This window comes from Syngnathoides biaculeatus, chromosome 18, assembly GCF_019802595.1.
Source record: "Syngnathoides biaculeatus isolate LvHL_M chromosome 18, ASM1980259v1, whole genome shotgun sequence".
NCBI classification, from domain to species: domain Eukaryota; kingdom Metazoa; phylum Chordata; class Actinopteri; order Syngnathiformes; family Syngnathidae; genus Syngnathoides; species Syngnathoides biaculeatus.
Window position 1 is genome coordinate 2,984,504 of NC_084657.1, and position 18,683 is coordinate 3,003,186.

Consider the following 18,683-nt stretch of genomic DNA (forward strand, 5'->3'; position numbering starts at 1 on the left):
AAGTTTGTCAAATTTGAAAAGGATATTTGGTTGGGGTGGGACGTGGAGCAAATGGTTAGATTGTTGGCCTCAGTTCTGAGGATCGGGGTTCAAATCCGACCCAGGCTGTATGGAGCTTGCATGTCAATTTTCCATCCACTTATTGTCCTCCGCCTACCTGCGGCCAGATTACGGGGCAGTCACTTTCGTAGGAAATCCCAGACTTCCCATTCTCCAGCCGCTTTGTCCAGCTCTTCGGGGGATCCTGAGGCATTCCCGAGCCCATCGTCTCTCCAATGTGTCCTGCCTCGTCCCCAGACCTTTCCTAGTGCGACGTGCTTGGAAACACCTCACCTGGGAGGCGTCCAGGTGGCATCCTAACTAGATGCCCGAACCGCCTCATCTGGCCAGCAGCTCAACCCTGACCCACTGCCTGATAACTGAGCTGGGGTGAAATAGATGGATAGATAGATGAACTGAATGTGTATGCTGCTATCTAGTGGACAAATTCCACAGTTACAGCTCCTCTTTTGACTGGACAAATAATAATAATAATAATGTACATAATATACTGCATCTATTATAGGAGACTTAATGAGTGAAGAGAGAAAATATGCGCTATTTTGCTTTGTGGCGAACACAGGAAGGCAGCTGCAGATTGAAATGGACCACAAAAATAATTTCTGCAAAACTTTGCAGATGGATGATGCATTTTAGTGAATATCTGAATAAGGATGTGGATAGAAAATTTTTTTTTTAATTCTTTTCTGAGGTCTGCAGGTTTTTAATGGGTCACCAATCGTCAATTACATTTTGTTTCCTATTCTATTCTTTTTTAAAAAGCATTTTCTTGACAACTTTTTTTATGCATTGATGATGTAAAAAAAAAAAAGCAATGAGATGTTATTATGGTTAAAGAAAACGTTTGGAATAACCTTGCATATTTTGAATGATATGCATTACCAGATGCCACTGTAACAGCCATCATTTTCAAACAAACTTATTTCTAAGGATTACAGTATTTTGCTATTCAGACTTTGATGGTCAAGTATGTATGCATTGCGGTATTTAGCAGCTTTGCTTAACCATCAAAAATCAGTTGATATGTTTTAACTTATTATTTTATATCCAGGGCGGCACGGTGGTCTCAGCTGGTAAAGTGTTGGCCTCACAGTTCTGAGGTCCCGGGTTCAATCCCGGACCCGCCTGGGTGGAGTTTGCATGTTCTCCCCGTGGCTGCGTGGGTTTCCTCCCACATTCCAAAAACATGCAACATTGATTGGACACTCTAAATTGCCCCTAGGTGTGGTCGTGAGTGCGGCTGTTTGTCTCCATGTGCCCAACGATTGGCTGGCAACCAGTTCAGGGTGTCCCCCGCCTCCTGCCTGTTGACAGCTGATATAGGCTGCAGCACTCCCCGTGACCCCTGTGAGGTTAAGCGGAGAAGAAAATGGATGGATGGATATTATATCCATGCATAAATTTTCCACGCACTTTAAAACAAGATCTTCAGTTATTTCCCGTTCCTGCTTACGACTGACTATAGCTAGAATATGAACCGTGACCGGCACGATGGTTAAACCTTGTTTTGACCAATGTGGAATTTAGCTTGTTCCTGAATTTGTCCTTGATAGCATGAAACGTCACAATACATTTGCTTCACTAAGGTCGCCTGCATCCCGTCGCACATTGTGGGTTGAAGAAAAATGGCAATGTCCCCAGATGCACGCTCGTTGATTCTGTACGTACGAGGTTCCCGTGACTTTGGGGTGGTTCTCAGGGGACAGAAGCCACGTTTGTGTCGTCTTCTTGGGAAAGATGGAGCCCGGAATGTGGATGAAAGGAAGCACCTGGAGAGACAACAAAAGGATTTTCACTTGTGCAGTCAGCGCCAACAAGTGGCTGAAGTGCATTTTTCAAATAACGTGTGGATCTGTGCGGGCGGAACGGTGGGGCATCTGGTCGGAGCGTTGGCCTCACAGTTTTAAGGACCGGAGCTCAAATTATGACCCTGCCAGAGTTTTCTCCGGGTTTCTCCCGCATCCTAAAAACATGCGCTAATTGGAGACTCTAAATTGTCCTTAGATATGATTGGGACTGCGAATGCTTGTTTGCCACTATGTGCTCTGTTGATTGGCTTGCAATCAGTTCAAGGTGTACTCCGCCTCCTGCCCGATGACAATCCGGGATAAGCTTTCGCACGCCCGTGACACGGTGGCCTCACCTCGTAAAGTGTTGGCCTCACAGTTGTGAGGTTCCGGGTTCAATCCCGATCCCGCCTGTGTAGAGTTTGCATGTTCTGCCCGTACCTGCGTGGGTTTTCTCCGGGCACTCCGGTTTCCTCCCACATCCGAAAAACATGCAACATTAATTGGACACTCTAAATTGCCCTTAGGTGTGATTGTGAGTGTGGTTGTTTGTCTCCATGTGCCCTGTGATTGGTTGGCAACCAGTTCAGGGTGTACCCTGCCTCCTGCCGCTGACAGCTGGGATAGGCTCCAGCACTCCCCGCGACCCTCGTGAGGATAAGCAGTGAAGAAAATGGATGGATGGAAGTTGAGAAAGAGGAGACAAAGTACCGGAGCGATGCCTTGTAAGTAATGTATTCTTCCGCCAGATGGCAGCAACGTAAATGGTTGAAGTGGAGCAACGGGTCACGTGACACCCTGCGGCTCCCTGTGCACCTGCAGAGAGGAGGAGGAGGACGTGGACGTGGAGGAGGACGACGAGGAGGAGAAGAAGGAGGAGGAGCGGCCTGGTCTCGATGCTTGCTTGGCGACCGCTGCCACCGCCTTCCTCTCTCGCTCGCTCGCTCTCTCGCTCGCTCTCTCTCTTTTCAAACACGCCACAAGTTTTCCCCAACCCAAGTTTCGCCGAAAGGACTTTAGACTGAAAATATGGAGGTACCGAACGCCTGCTTGTGCTTTTTGCTGCTGAGCCTTTTGGGAGGTAAGTTTCCCCCCCACCGCAAATAAATACTACTTCGCTTTCCGACGATATTTCTTGTATTTGATATTATTTTCTTTTTTTTTTTTTTCCTCACACCACCGAGTGGTCAAAAGCCTCGCCGGGCCGTTTCGACAACCCGGACACTTGCTTTGTTTCAAGGCTTTGAAAGTGTTGGTAACTTTTGTTGTATTCTCGCGACCTTCATTAGTCGCACAAGGTTTACACACAACTCGCTTAGTCTGTATTAAAATAATAATAATAAAAGACATGATTAAAATTGCCCAACACGGGTCGGTTTTTATAAAACCATCGCAGCAGAAACAAACGTCGAAACTCCGCTTCACTCAATTGCCAAAGAGCCTCCCAATGAATGAAATATATTTACAGCAATGAATTTGTTAACATGCACAGATGACGTTGTTTTATCCCGAATTGGCTAACACGAAGACTGCGGGGGCTTTTTAACCTGTGGCTGCAGAGCTTCGAACTCCTCACTGCCATCCAAATCAAACTAATATCAACTTGGATTTAGTTGTGTTGGATACTAGTTACTATTCAGCCATAGTGACATTTACTATAGAGTGCTAATGTGGGTTAAACCTAAAATCAGCTTTTTATTTGAGTAAGTAACCAATCTCCCACTGATATAATATGCTCGTCTTTGTGTTTGACTATTTTAGTATTGATTGGCAACTTACACACCTTTGTTATGTTTGTTAATGTGTGTGTGTGTGTGCATATATATATATATATATATATATATATAATGTTGTAAAACTACTTGTGTCGCTGACAAGTAGATGGGTGTGTTTAATGTCCAGGAATCTACTTTGAAACTTAAAGTACTAACTCCTCCTACCATAAAAGATAGCTAAAAGTGGATTGTGTGTTTGTTTCACTACGTTTGCCGCGATACAATTTGCTGAATTGAGTGTTGTTGTTGTTTTTTTTTTAAAGGGATGCCACAGAGCCTCCAAGTAATAAAGAAATGCTTTGTTAAGGCTGTGTGGCATCGAGTGTATGTAATACAATGTTTAGATTTAGAGCACGTTTTTTTTTTTTTTTTTTTTACACTTTTGTCTCGTGTGCCTGCGTGCTAGTTTGGGCTCATTACCATCCTAATGGCAGCGCGGCCTCATCATTTGGGCAATGTTCCACTTCAGCAGACAAGAACAGTATCTGTCAAACTGGTAGCATTCTTTTGACAGTTCTCCCCGTTCGAGAGGAGTAAATAATATCTGCAAACCGCTCTTAAATGGGGAAATAACAAGTAAGGGTGTTTCTGCTCTATTTTCTTTTAGCAATGTGACTGTTGCAGTGCACCCATCTGAATATGTTGACCTAACAGAACAAATACTGCATTAATGAGAAATGTTGGATCATAGGGATGGACCTTTTGAAATGTTTCTTCATCTGCCATAGGTAAAAAGGCAGCACGGTGAGCTCGTGGTTAGTAAGTCTGTCTCACAGTTATGTTCGACTAGGTTTGAATCCCAGCTGTTTCCATGTTTTGTGTGTACATTTCCTTGGGGTGCTTCGGCTTCCTACCGCACTGCCAAAAGATTGATATCCATAGGTGTGTTCACTTTGTTTAAATGTAGGAAAGATCAAAGCATTTGGTAAGCTTTTGCAGTGCACATCTGGTGGAGGTTCACTTCTGGCGAGCAAGCTGACATCTTGGCGCAATTGTTTGGCGTGCACCGTGGTTCGGAAAATGGTGTTCAAAGTGATGAACCGTATTCCAGTGTAATAGGAATCATAGGAATGACATGTTTACGTATCTAATTTTTTGGCCATACATATTAATCAGTGAGTCTCTTGACCTCTGCTGGTGCTATCTGTGATCACTCCGAACGCGAACAGTCGGGCATATCTTCCCGCCTATCTGAAACGCCCGACCTACAGCTAACCTTCATTTTACCTGCTGCTGTATCTGTTGTCCCCTCAATGTCTACCACTGGCTCTTTAGGTCAATATTAGAACAATGTCAGTGACCTAAAAAAAACAGAAACCTGAGGAAATGGAGCAAGCGCAGAAGGCAAGATACCTGATAAGAATATAACAGAAGGCTGTGCCCAAGAGCTGGTTGCTTAGTTACCTTTTGAAAACATGCTCACACCGAGCCTGTGAATGCACTCGATGCATGTGTGAGTCCGTCCCTGTATGTTTGTTTCAAAAACGCGACCCCACCCTCCCCCTTTTACATATATGTTCTCTTTAGCACCTTTTACAATAACTAGTGTTTTTTTTTTTTTAATGATTGAGTGAGAATTTGTAATGTAGTATAATCCATCAAGGTTCATAGGTCCAACAAGAAGGATTGGTTGAAGCCTGAAGAGGACCGTGTTGGCCATCGTCATTGGACCCCTCACAGCTTGTAATGACTTTAGGTCACATTCAGCGGTCGCGACCCAGCCGTCCACTGCCATTATTTGCCTCCTGAAAACAGGTTGCACATAAGCAGTCCCTCACTCCGTCCTTGAAAATGAAGCGGGAACATGTGGAATTAGATGACACTCAGGAGTACTACTTTGTCCTCCACAATCTGAGGATGGGGAGGCTCGCGCAGGAATATTCACAGTCCCTGGGTCTGTATATTTGAGCATGCTTGTGCCTCACGAGCCCAGTGCCAACTCCTGTTAAGCGATATAGGAATGAGAAATCCTGCTGATTGTGCCAAAACCTCCCCATCCTCTCTCATCCCTTTCTTTCCCCTCCATTTCATTTAAGAATCACTGAATGAAAAAATTACTGCCCATGACAAAATGAACTGATATGATTAATAGTAGTGCTTGTTTCTTGGTGCAGTTAATGGCTGAGCAGCCAATCTGTATTCACAGTCTATTCCTTTCTATCAGGTGGGGAGTAAAACTTCCTTCTGGTATGCTGTCAAAGCATTATTGTGGTAATATAATGGAAAGATTTTATTAAGATTCCTTGGTCACAAAGTCAATCTTACGTTGACAGATCTCAAGTTTGTGTTTTCTCACATTTCGACTAAAACAGTCTGCTGACAGTATTGTGTTCAATAGTATAGAAAAACCACGTTTTATTTTAGATTGACAGATGCATCGGTTGTAGGGCTGTGGGCTGTGTATCGCCAGGCTAGGAACCAGTTGCCTAAGAAGTTATGTTTTTCATCTCATCAAAACAAGCGCGAGAGATTTTGCGCTGTGCCTCGCAGATAGCATTTTGTTTACAACCAAACACAGCAGTGGTGGATACTAGTGACTCAATACCAGTCTAACTACATTGCTCGATAGGGTCACTATTTCAACATCAAACACCTTTTCAGTAGCTGAGCTACTTTCATGGTCATAGTGATTGCAAAATAACCTTCCCCCGGGCGTTGTAAACTTTGAATGCTTACGTACCTCATTTTAAGTCTGCCGCCCACACTGAGCATGGCGACGAGATGTGCGCCTCAAATTGTACATGGGTACATTGGGTACATCTCTTCAATATCCTTGGACTGCGACTTTGCAAACTAATGCTTTTTCTTGAGTCCTCGCATGCCAGAAATTCCCAACCCTGGCAAGATTGTAGCCCACCATTGAATTTGTTAGTTGCCTCACTGTTGGTTTAGGCGCATTTTATTGTTTTACACTCGCCCAGTTAAGTTTACAGAAGTTAGGCATGGCCTAGGCTGAGGCTTTCAGCAGGTGGGCACATGACAAACCTCTTCCCCATGTCGCGAAAGCGTCCTCTCCACAATATAACCTTATTCCAAGTGTTGCATTGAGGTGACTAGTCATTTATTTGAACAAAAACACTTTTGTTTGACGCCCCTGTTGTGCACAAGCACCGCTTTCTTTGCATTTTTCTTCACTGCTTTTTACCACTTTCTCCTTTGGAGTCACTAGAAACTAGGAACTGACATTTTTAAAATTCAATGATTACAGGAGAACCAGAATGTTAGTCCCAATTCCAGTTCATTCCTAATGCCAAACCCTACCTGTAGCCCTTATTTTTTTTTAATTTCAGACCAAGGGGGATCGATATCACAAAGTAAAGAAAAATAATTGAATTGAGAGAAAAAAAGGAACATACAGTATAATAATGGAAATAATAAAAGCTAGAATGATTTAAAAGCAAAAAAAAAAACTGTAATAATAATAAAGGTGGGCCTTATTTTTCATTTAAAAAGTGTTTGTGATAGTTTATGCTAGAAATATATCTTGTTTGGAAATTAATTATGACAGGCCTCATCACACCCCTTGTATTGTCATATTGTGATTTCCAAGAGACCGTGTAAAACCTCAATGTGTGTTCAGTAAGAGAGATGGGTATTTGACAAAAATGTTTTAGGTGGCAAACCTCAGTTGTAAAATGTTGTCATCTAATGGATCAAAAGGAAGAGTTTACCTCTCTTTATCCTTGTAACATATCCGTTTCCGCAAGGTCATCGCAGCACTGAACCTGCCAACGTTCCCAAGTCCATCGGGTATCTTGCCACAGCTCTGCGAGCGTGATGAACACCCGCAAAGCACATTCATCACTTGGCCACTTGATGCCCACCATCTTCAACCCCCCCAGCACACTTAGCTCTTAATGGGAAATAATTATGAGATCAGGGACAAATAAGATGTAGCTATCATGAGGATTTTTAGGGTCTTGCACACCGAATTTTTTTTAATGACCATGTCAGACCACACCATATTATTTTCTCAACACCACTCAGACAGCTGCAGCCCCAAATCCGATGAAGTTGGGACGTTGTTAAAAATAAATAAAAACTGAATATAATGACTTGCAAATCATGTTCAACCTGTATTGAATTGAATACACTACAAAGACAAGATATTTAATGTTCAAACAGATACATTTGTTTATCCCAAATCATCCATTCATCCATTTTCTGAGCCGCTTATCCTCCCAAGGGTTGCCGGAGTGCTGGAGCCTATCCCAGCCATCTTCAGGCAGGAGGCGGGGTACACCCTGAACTGGTTACCAGCCAATTGCAGGGCTCATAGAAACAAACAACCATTTGCACTCACAAGCACACCCAAGGGGAATTTAGAGTCTCAAATTAATGCATGTTTTGGGGATATGAGAGGAAACCGGAGTCCTCGAAGAAAACACATGCAGGAACAGGGAGAACATGCAAACTCCACACAGCCGCAGCCGGGATTGAACCCTGGTCCTCAGAACTGTGAGGCCAACGCTTTACATCAGGGGTCGGGAACCTTTTAGGCTGAGAAAGCCATAAACATTTAAAATGTAATTCCAAAAGAGCCATACAATAGTTTTAAAACTAAATACATGAGTATATGTGCATTTTATGTAAGACCAACACTTTAAGAGTACAATAAGTATCTAAATTCATTTAAATAACATTATGATGTTGCTAACCAATGATGACAAAAGTACATACCATGAATGCGACTTCTTTGCTGATAGTTTTGTCTGTTTCATACGTCATTACTTCCATCCATTATTCGTGAACGTTAGGTTTGTTTAATGTTTTTTTTTTAAATGTGAGAGACTTTTCATATGCATAGGTGGAACTGAACATTGTCACTACAGAGATACACGCCGCAATGTGTGGTATGTGATGGGAAGTGCGTTCCAAGTTTTCACAATCAGCTGGTCTGCAGGTTGAATATTTTTCATTTGTCCACACTTATGTGCACTTGCCAACAATGCTTGCCAGACAGAGGCCTGTCTTCATGTGAAAAAAAATTACGGTGATGGGCGGCGCATAAGCATGCTGTCATTATAAACCACATTGATAGGCTGCGTTAGGGCTGTAACATTTACTTTAAAGTACTAATCCAGAGGAAATTTATTTTAGTTGACTATATCACAAATGTAGCAAAAATTTCATTGAAAAAATTTTACAAAATTCTCAACACAACAGAAAGGGGGAAAAAAATTGCCGTCAAAGTCAGTCTCAAGAATTTGTTCAAAATGTCACTTAGATTCGTCAAGTTCCGGTACTCTCCGGAATGTGATGTCAAGTCACGACAACATTTAGCCAGAGAGTGATGAAGCTAGCAACGATAAAGAGGAAGCGTGTTGCATACGGCAGTTCTGCGTCAAAGGCTGACGGAGTCAGCTTACAGGAAGGGCCGAAACATGAACTGATAGGCAGGTTATGGACCAGTTTTGTGAAGACAAAGCGGGTGCATTGGACTTACAAATCAAAGTAGACAGTAATATATTCCAAGCATTTCACGGATGACTGCTTTGAAAACCCGGTGCAGCATTCACTTGGCTTTGGTAGCAAGTAAGAGTACCATTCACATACCATACCATTCACTTGTTTAGTATTGACAAGTATCTACCTTGTTTTAAATGTAAGTACAATAGGGATACAGCTATATGTCAGCTAATATTCGTATCCATGTGATGTTTAGGCAAAATTTGGACACTGTATAAAGTCGGTGTACTGTTGACGCTGAGGTCTTGCGGAAATTCGACGATGGCGGTGTGTGCTCTCAAGTGTTAGGTGCATTATTTAAAATACGGGCTAAATCTTTAAATGCAGAACGATACTAAATGTTTCCTTTTTTGTCTTACACCGACTCAGTCGCTAGTACAACAACAAAAACGACTCACTGTTGTGTGGAAGCAGCATCAGGCATTTAAACGTGTTTTTAATTAATTATTTCGTCAACAAGGTGTCCGTAGATTTCTTGAGGCACCTACCAGTCTGTGTTTTAGGTGCAAAGTTCCACGTCAACTTCGTCAGGTCTTGCCAAATCCCGTCCTTGTGTTGCATTTGACGCTCAGACCGTCACACCAATTTGAACATATATGGTTGAAATACACCTGCATGGGATCTTTTTGGAACATGGGAAGGATAAGAAAATTCCTCCCCTTCAGTTCCTATGTCTTCCACAGAGCATTCTGTAGAATATTGGTTGTTTGTCACTATGCCGAGTAGGGGCACACACCTCTCCCAGTGTTATGGGTTGGGTCCCTTATCTATGATCTAGTTATTTACCTGCGGCAGTCTATGTGTAGCCGCTCACTGTGTTCCATGTCCTCGGAGTTGAATAAACACTCATTGCTTCGGAAACCTGTGTGATCTCTCATGCACGCACAAGAACCCAGTAGCATTTACACATTCCATAAAAACCTCATCACTGCTATCTATCTTCTCTAGATCCCACTCGTGTGTATAATTGTCTATGTAGGAAGCCATTTTTTACTGGGGTTGTCTAGGTGTGATGTCACACGGAAGCAGCTTCAACAGAGCCTCACTTTGAAACCAACATGGGAGACATTCGGATTACAAAGAAAATGTGCACTTCAGCGCTAATTTATTTCATTTTTGTTGTGTTGAGAATTTTTAAAACATTTTTTTAATGAAGTTTTAGCTGCATTCGCATGATAGACAAAATAATTTCCTCTGGATTAGTACTTTAATTTAGCATACGGTAGTATGTGAATTGTCTACCTTGTGTATTGACTTTGTTTTTTGATTGGCTTTATTTGACTATCTGCAGCCCCATGGGTGGCACAAGTCAGTGCAATCTGTAGGCCAGTCCCAAGCCTCGATAAATGCTGAGGGTTGTGTCAGGAAGGGCATCCAGCATAAAACTGTGCCAAACATAATGAGTGTTCATCAAACGAATCCCATACCAGATTGGTCGTGGCCCGGGTTAACACCCCCCCCCCCCCCCGGCACCATTAATCTGCAGGGCGTTGGTGGAAATTCAGCTGTGGGTCGAAGACAAAGAAGGAGGAAAGCGGTTTGGAGGCCAGAAGAAGAGGAGGAAGGCACAGAGCCTACAACTGAATGTAGGGACTTTGAATGTTGGAACTATGACAGGAAAAGGGCAGGAGTTGGTTGACATGATGATTAGGAGAAAGGTTGATATATTGTGCATCCAAGAGAGGAGGTGGAAAGGTGGTAAGGCTAGACGTTTGGGAGCAGAGTTTAAATTATTTTACCATGGAGTAGATGGGAAGAGAAATGGAGTAGGGGTCATTTTAAAGGAAGAGCTGGCTAAGAATGTCTTGGAGGTGAAGAGAGTATCAGATCGAGTGATGCGGCTGAAATTTGAAATTGAGGGTATTATGTATAATGTGATTAGCAGCTATGCCCCACAGGTAGGATGTGACTGAGAGTTGAAAGAGAAATTCGGGAAGGAACTTGAAGTAGTTCTGAGCATTCCAGACAGATAGAAAGTTGTGATTGGTGCAGATTGTAATAGACATGTTGGTGAAGGAAACAGGGGCGATGAAGAAGTGATGGGTAAGTACGGCATCCAGGAAAGGAACTTTGAGGGACAGATGGTGGTGGACTTTAAGGTGAAGGTGGGATTGCATCAGGTATCAGCTCTGAGCCCCTTCATGTTTGCAGTGGTAATGGATAGGCTGACAGATGAGGTTAGACTGGAATCCCCTTGGACTATGATGTTCGGAGATGATATTGTGATATGCAGTGAAAGCAGGGAGCAGGTGGAGGAACAATTATAAAGATGGAGGCATGCACTGGAAAGGAGATAAATGAAGATGATCTGAATTAAAACAGAATATATGTGCGTGGAGGGGGAAGAGTGAGTGCTACAGGGAGATTAGATAGTGAGGGTGGACGACTTCAAATACTTGCGGTCAACAATACAGAGCAATGGAGAGTGTGGTAAGGAAATGAAGAAACGGGTGCAAGCGGGGTGGAACAGTTGGCGAAAGGTGTCTGGTGATCTATGTGACAGAAGAGTCTCCACTAGGATGAAGGGCAAAGTTTATAAAACAGTGGCTAGGCCGGCCATGATGTACGGATTAGAGACGGTGGCTCTAAAGAAACAACAGGAAGCAGAACTGGAGGTAGCAGTAATGAAGATGTTGAGGTTCTCGCTCTGAGTGAGCAGGTTGGAGAGGATTAGAAATTAGCTCATTAGAGGGACAGCCAAAGTTGGGTGTTTTGGAGACAAGGTTCGGGTGAGCAGACTTTGATGGTTTGGACATGTCCAGAGGTAAGAGAGTGAGTATATTCGTAGAAGGGTGCTGAGGATGGAGCTGCCAGGCGAAAGGGCGAGAGGAAGACCAAAGAAAAGCTGGATGGATGTTGTGAGGGAGGACATGAGGGCTGTGGGTGTTAGAGAGGAAGATGCAAAAGATGACACGCTGTGGCGACCCCTAACGGGACAAGCCGAAAGGAAAAGAAGAAGTGTACCCCTTTATGAGCGGAGAGTGGGGCAGTGCAAGGTAAACTAGGAAGAAAAGCCAAAATGTTAAAAAAAAAAAAAGACATCAGACTGACATCTTTTTTTTTTCGGGCACACCGTCACGCGATCGACGAGAACTGCCTCTACCGGTCGATTGTGATGGACACATTGAGCACCCCTGCTTATTACAGTTTGTCGTTATGAGGGCTCTGCGAGCCATACGCAACCACCAAAGGAGCCAGGTATGGCTCACGAGCCATAGCTTCCCGACCCCTGCTTTACATTCTTTCAATTGACATTAAGAATATGGCTATTTGCGACCGTTTTTTGTGTATTTTTTGAATTACAGATTCTTCCAAAATTTCAGACAACCTCAATGTCTATTAAGAAAAGGTACATAAATGAGCAGAGTGCCAGTACGTTTATGGAGACTGTGCCACAAACTATGAATGCTGAGACAATTGATGAACTTTTGGACAATTTGACCTCAAAAATCTCAATTGCCATGTATGCTGTTGCTCCTGTTAAAACCAACACCGTCTTGAGGCGACCTAAAACGCCATGGAGGAGCACAATGATGGTCAAGAGCTCTAAATCAAAGTGTAGGAAAGCAGAATGGAAGTGGAGATAAACGAAACTCCAAATTGACTATGACTTCTGCAGACACTGTCTTGGTAATTCTAACCAAGAGTTAGTCAGGGATACACAGCAACACTTTTCTCAAATCATCAGTAAGAACCTCGACAATGCTCACACTCTGCTGCGGTTAACAAAATCACCCTCGCCCCACCCCAAATCAGAGAGCTGCAGAACTCAAAACAGATGATAAATGCAATGTTTGCCTGTTACTTTTGTGAAAAAATACAATCCATCAGGTTAAATATCAGCACAAATGATACTACAACTGAAGCCACCCAGGGAAAGCAGTATTACCACATCAGAGTTTGATAGTTTTGACCTAAAAACTAGAGAACACTTTTCGGCACCTGAAACCATCAATGAGCTGTCTTGACACAATACCATCTGACTTTTTCAAAACTGTTGTGAAATTAGTGCTAGCTGATTTGCAACAAATAATCAATTGCTCACTTCAGTCCAGGGAGTTTCCGAATGCTCTTCAAGTCGCTGCTGTTAAGCCTCTACTGAAAAACAGAGCACTGGATGATTCCGTGTGAGCAAGATACAGACCCATCTCTAATCTCCCTGCATAGCCAAGATTGTTGAGAAAGTTATTTTTAATCAACTCAGCAATTTCTTGAATGAAATGGACTTTACGACAAATTTCCAAACTCATCACAGTACAGGATCTGCTCTGATCAAAGTGCTAAATGATATAAGATTGAATACTGACTCAGGAAAGGTGTCAATTTTGTTCATGTTGAATCTCAGTGCAGCTTTTGATACCGGAGATCACAGCATTCCAGTTTCCTCCCACATCCCAAAAACATGCATTAATTGGAGCTTCTAAATTGCCTTTAGTTGTGATCCTCAGCAATATGGTGAAGCAGCATTTAGCTATTATGCTTATTATGCTGCGAAAAAGTGGAATAAGTTGCCAACAGAGGTGACGTCAGTTGTGTGTGTTTTCAAATCCAGATTAAAAAGTCTTTTTTTTTTCCTCATGTGTTTTAGAGTGCTTTCACTTTGCACTGATTTGTTGCACAAAAGACTGTTTTAATTGTACTTTTACAAGTGTTTTAACGTAATCATGGAAAGTGGATTGAGTTACCTTGTGTATGAAATGTGCCATACAAATAAATTTGCTTTGCTTAAAAACTGATAAGGTTTAGGCTTTAGAGAGCGATGGCAACATTGTTTGCTATTTGTTGACAATTTATCATGACAGCTTATCTTTTGCTGCTAGTTCCAACCCTCATTGGACAAATTTTGCAGACAAGCCAACCATATTGTTTTGTTCATGTCACATTATCAGCCAATGTCCAGGCATTCCTTCTCAGAGCTGAGTTGTGGGAAGATAATTGCGTTGTCTCCTCCAGCAGTAAACCTTAACTCTCCCTCCTAAGAACATTAGCGTTAATTGTTTGTCTAATCTTGAAAAATGTTATGGTTCTGAAAAGGTGCCTGTAAGAGGGAGAGGGCATTTGAGAGCAGGAGTGGTTAAAACAGATGTTGATGGAGACATTTTTAGCACACCTAGCTCATTAAAAAACATGACACATTGTCAACTAAGCATGTCGTAAAAGGCAAATCATGTCTGTTGAGTCCCCCGTAAATTTGTCTCAAGGGATGCTTTTTTTAGGTTTGTTTATTTATAATTGCCAATGCATGTGATATACACCGGACAAAGGGATTGAGACTGGCTCCGTACTATACTCAGCCATTCAGATCTTTATGTGTTTGCTTGTCAGTTTTATTTTGTTCATTTCATATTCTTGATGTAACCCTGTCGCATCCGAGTTGAGTTGCTTAGTCTAGGCCAGCTCAGGATTTGTGGGGCTCCAGCCATTATTACCTTTTCAGCATCACTCTAACCCTTTGGATCGTAAGACCTTGTTGACCGCAGTAAATACGCCAATATATGGATGTCTTAATCTTGTTTGGCTGCTGAAGGAGCAGTCAATCACTATTAGCTGTTTCAGAGGAATAAAATAAGACTTAATAAAGCTGGCGTTTCGAGCTTTTCTATCTCCATGTGCCTTTCAGTAATGTATGCAGTACAGGGCTTTGTAATTGGATGACTCAGCAGCCTCTTGCCCATCATTAACCCAAGTATAATAGGAATTCTACACCATTAAAAACACCCAGGAGTCTGAGCCTTTTATCACCAAAAATATTCCCATCATTTCAAGCAATCAATAAATACCTATTAAAAATGACCAATACACATATCCAAGCCATTGCAGCCTTAGAAATTGTAAGCAGGAACAATCCAAATGTATTCTGATGCATGCAAGACCCCTCCAAAATTTAAACTACTAAAACAACAGTAATTGTGATTATGGACAGATTTTTCTACATTGCATAGAATTTACCTCAATTAAAATTTTCATCTGCATAAAAAAATATAATGCGAGCCCACCTCTGCCCTACTCCATTTCTGTTGGTGAAAAAATATCGTACTCACCTGGTCTGCCTTCCACCATGTTTCACTGTACCATAACTTATGCATTGTCTTCTTTTTCTGAGTCATGACCTCTTCTGCATCCCGTTTGTTTTTAACTTCTTCTTTTGTCTGCTGCCAAGGTCTATCTCCTGCTGCGCCATAGTAGTAACGGTAATGAAAATGGGAAACGGTAATGCTTTCTGCCTTATGATTTGTCATTAAAACATAAACCGGTTCTTCTATAGTTTGATTTCAAATACTGAAAAGACAAAATCATCTCGTCTTATCTCGTCTCGATCTCTTGTGATATACAGTGGATACACAAAGCCTCAGAATCAGAATCATCTCCATTTCCCTCTGTTCCATTGAGACCATGATGAAAATGTTGGCCTTACTTCAAACCAGGCACTGCTCCTCACCTGTCCAATATAGTCCCAACAGTGAAGCATGGTGGTGGCACCATCATGCAGTGGGGGTGTTTTTCAGTTGCAGGGACAGGACAACTGGTTGCAACAGAAGAAAAGATGAATGTGGCCAAGTACAAGGATATCCTGAATGAAAACGTTCTCCAGAGTGCTCAGGACCGTCGACTGGGCCAAAGCTTCACCTTCAAACAACACAATGACCCTAAGCACACAGCTAGTATAACGGAGTGGCTTCATAACAACTCCATGACTGTTCTTGAATGGCCCAACCACAGCCCTGACTTCCAAAAACTTGTTCCATCATTCCCCCCAAAACTCTTGGCTGTATTAGCTCAAAAGGGCCCTTCTACTAAATACTGAGCAAAGGGTCTGAACACTTAGGGCTGTGTGATATTTCAGTTTTTCTTACATAAGCTACAAGTTTTTCAACAATTCATTTTTTCATCAATATGGGGTCTGCAGATTAATGAGGGAGAATAAAGAACTTAAAAGATTTTAGCAAATAACTGCAATATACCGTAACTGAATAATTTAACTGGGTCTGCATACCTTACGTACTCACTGTACATACATGCAAGTAGCCAGCCTAGATATTGTCTACTTGTAATCATCCATCCATTTTCTGAGCCACTTATCCTCACGAAGGTCACGGGAGCGCTGGAGCCTATCCCAGCTATCATCGGGCTGGAGGCGGGGGTACACCGTGAACTGCTCGCCAGCCAATCGCAGGGCACATAGAGACAGACAACAGTCACAATCACAATCATACCTAAGGGCAGTTTAGAGTCTCCATTAATGCATGTTTTTGGGATGTGGGGGCGGGATTTGAACCCCAGTCCTCAGGACTGTGAGGTCAACACTCTAATCAGTTGCTCCACTGTGCCGCCAGAATTTGTTCAATACTCATTTATTTTACTGTTTAATATGACTAAGGACTGAGCAAGGACCATCTCATTATTTTCTTGATGGTTATGGTTTACAATTGTACATTTCTGAAATGCTTTAGTTTAATTGGAATTCCATTCAAAATAGTGTAATTTCTGGAATATAAGATGCACCTGATTATAAGTCGAAAACAATTTTCTACATACGTAAGCCACACCTGCCTATAAGCCGCATGTTCCCACGTTGGAACACGAGGTATTTACAAAGAAAGACTGTACACAGGGTTTTCATAGTTTTAATAATATAACCTTACTGCCTGTGACGCAGCAGTAACACAGCAGCAATACGGTAGCAGCACAGCACTAACAGGGCTGGGTCAAAAAAAAAAACCAAAAAACTGGTAAAATTCACTGAGACGCGGCAGCAACACAGTTCAGTCCATCTGCTTTTATTACTTCTGAAAGCTTTTTTCGTCTTTTTACATTGCTCCAGTTCTTCCCGCTGACGTTTCCAGCATCTCACCATCGATTCATTTATGCCAATTTTACGTGCAGCAGCTCTGTTTCCCTATTTATCGGGCAGCTTGATTGCTTTTAACTTGAAAGCTGTGTCAGATGCATTTCTTCTTCCAATTTCCATGATGAGGGTCTGTTCATGCTAATTTTGTTCACACACAAAGCGTGAAGTCACATCAAACTTGGGTCTTCCTCGACACACCTGTCTCACTCTTAACTTTTCACTGCGACCGCCCCTTGCAGCCATCAGAAAAAAATGCATAAATTAGCTGCATCTTTGCATAAGCTGCAGGATTGAAAGCGTGTGACAAACGTCGTGGTTTATAGTCTGGAAATTACGGTAGTTTGGTTATTTTTTTTTTTGCCTGATCCTCCATTTTCTTTAAGAAGTTGTACACATCTGACAAATTCTGCCACGGGAATCAAAGATATGAGCATAACTTTGTAATGTTCTCTCATTTACTAAATAACTTCAGAAGTTTCATTTCATTTTAATTTTAATTTCAGAATTACTGCAAGTCAATGAAAAGAGTGTTACGTGTTTACTGTAGATGATGTGGTTAACTTGATAAAAATAAAGCTTGAGTGTCCTTTTTACTGTTTGAGATCTTCAGACAACAGGGACTTCTCAATCATTTTCATATATTTGAATTTTTGAATTTGAAAATCTTTTGAACCGTATTTATTTTTGTGTTCAAAACATTTGTTTTGCTTCATAATAGCGTTTCATTGACTGTATATGCACTTTAATGAGTGTTCCCAGTGCAAACTTTCCAATGAGAAGTGGGTACAAAAATGTCTGGCTGTTCCATTTTCAGAACCACTTCTTCCAGATCTTCCTTTATCGATCATTTTCTAATTTCTTTCTTTTTAACTCGGGCTCTACACCAAGTCTTTCTCTCTCCTCTGCTATGTTTCCCCTTGTCTCTTTCCGTCTGTCTCTGTGCGCGGTCAGTGGTTACGGCCTGAGCTGCACAGATGTGATTGGCTGCATGTTGACGTACAAACATTAGTGCTAGCATTATACTAGACTAGCAAGTTATGTTGCCTGCTTAAAAATGAAAGTACGTGACCGTTACCCCAAGCTCTCCTTGGACGTCCTCTGTGACAACACCACGTAATGAACAAACGTGCACAACAGCATGTGGCAAGCATCTTTTAGCGACTAAAAAGTACAAATGTATCTGGGCTACTCTGTGTTGTTTGAAGTATTATAATTAACAGTAAATCGTATCGTCAGTGCCAATCTTATTAGCATGCCTAGCTTTTCTCATCCCCGTATACTACCACATATGTTTGCAGACATTTATTGTTTAAATATTTTTCTGCGGCAGTTTTACAGTGAACAAGAGCTGGGAGTGACATAAATTGAAGCAGCAACGTTTTCTCTTATGTGGAGAATGTTTTGCGAGCACGATTCTAAGTGTCTTTTTCTACAATGTGACTATTGCATTTGTGCTCATCACAATGACGATGAGCAAAAAATATCGTGAAATCCTCGCATCTTTTTTTTTTCTTCCTAAAACTTCTACCAAAATTACATATTGTCTTCAGTTCATAATGTTAAGATATTGCAAGCATTTTTTTAAACGAAAAACGTTGACAAAAAATACAGCAGATAGGTTTTTGTGTGTAATTGTATTATTTTCATCCATCCATCTTCTACCGCTTTTCTGGGTTGGCTCAAGGGGGCAGTAGCTTTAGCAGGGATACCCAGACTTCCCTTTTGCCATTACAGGGATTTGGT

General features: G+C 41.9%; 1 protein-coding gene across 1 annotated transcript in view; it reads left to right on the forward strand.

The window, feature by feature from the left end:
- Positions 1-2,657: 2,657 nt before the first annotated feature.
- Positions 2,658-18,683, forward strand: part of cxadr (CXADR Ig-like cell adhesion molecule) — a 63,993-nt gene continuing 47,967 nt past the window's right edge. Inside the window, exon 1 of the mRNA XM_061803343.1 lies at positions 2,658-2,928. Within this exon, the coding sequence (XP_061659327.1) occupies positions 2,877-2,928 (52 nt within the window). The 5' untranslated portion in view covers positions 2,658-2,876. The remainder of the gene's footprint in view (positions 2,929-18,683) is intronic.